Genomic DNA, 877 nt, shown 5'->3' with positions numbered 1-877 from the left:
AGCAGCACCCACACCCCAAGAGCTGCACCAGGACTTCCCCTGCCTCTGCTCCAGGGCTACTGGGTCCCACCTAACCCTAGACCAAAGAGCCCGGCCCAGAGAGAAGCTTGGGCAGCGCAGAGCGGGGAGGGACAGACAAGCCATGGTACCGAGAACGTGCGCAGGGTGGGGATGATGGATGGCTCCGTGGAGCCCCCCCGAGCCTGGAGCCAGGTGCAGAATGGCAGGCGGCAGGACCCCAGGTGTTGGGAGAAGGTGACAGCGAGGAGCATGAGCCTAGGAGAGGGAGCACAGGTCACCACGCAGCATCACGGCGATGGGGCCCCAAATGCATACCATACACTATGGGGGTGCCCCATTCCTGTCCCCATGGTGAAGGGAAACCCCGGGGGGCTGCACACCGGCATGGCCCCTGGGTCACATACAGCAGCGCTACCCCCCAGTTAGTGGAGCAGAAGAAAGCAGCCTCCTTGTACGCAGACAGCCCGATGATGGAGAGGCTGGGGGCCAGCACCATGGGCCCGCAGTGCCTGGCTGCCCACCCACACATGCCGGACACTCCCAGGACCAGCTGAACCAGCCCGGAGACCAGCACGGCTCCAGAGACCTGTGGGAGAAAAGGATGGGACCCATGGGGCAGGATACATGGAGAGCAGCCCAACACCCCTCTGTGGCCATAGTCCCACCACCCCCGTAGCACAACCCATTCCCTCACCGGGTGCTCCGCTCACCCCAAGCCTGGGAGAACATATGTACCCACCTGCACCACGACCTCCGCTGCCTTTGCACATCCCCTTGTGTGTCCCCCTTATTTGTGGTAACCCCCAGGAGGGCTGGAAAATGGACTGAGGGGGGGCAGGCATGCAGCGGACAACTG

General features: G+C 63.5%; 1 protein-coding gene across 1 annotated transcript in view; it reads right to left on the bottom strand.

The window, feature by feature from the left end:
* Positions 1–877, bottom strand: part of SLC23A3 (solute carrier family 23, member 3) — a gene marked incomplete at its 3' end in the record, with an annotated part of 2,862 nt that overhangs the window by 358 nt on the left and 1,627 nt on the right. Inside the window, exons 5-6 of the mRNA XM_010291488.1 lie at positions 426–607; positions 150–276 (exon numbers count right to left, since the gene is read on the bottom strand). Coding sequence (XP_010289790.1) covers positions 150–276; positions 426–607 — 309 coding nt within the window. The remainder of the gene's footprint in view (positions 1–149; positions 277–425; positions 608–877) is intronic.

Source organism: Phaethon lepturus, unplaced genomic scaffold (assembly GCF_000687285.1).
Source record: "Phaethon lepturus isolate BGI_N335 unplaced genomic scaffold, ASM68728v1 scaffold40047, whole genome shotgun sequence".
In the NCBI taxonomy this organism is placed as follows: Eukaryota; Metazoa; Chordata; class Aves; order Phaethontiformes; family Phaethontidae; genus Phaethon; species Phaethon lepturus.
This window is presented reverse-complemented; position numbering and strand designations above follow the sequence as displayed.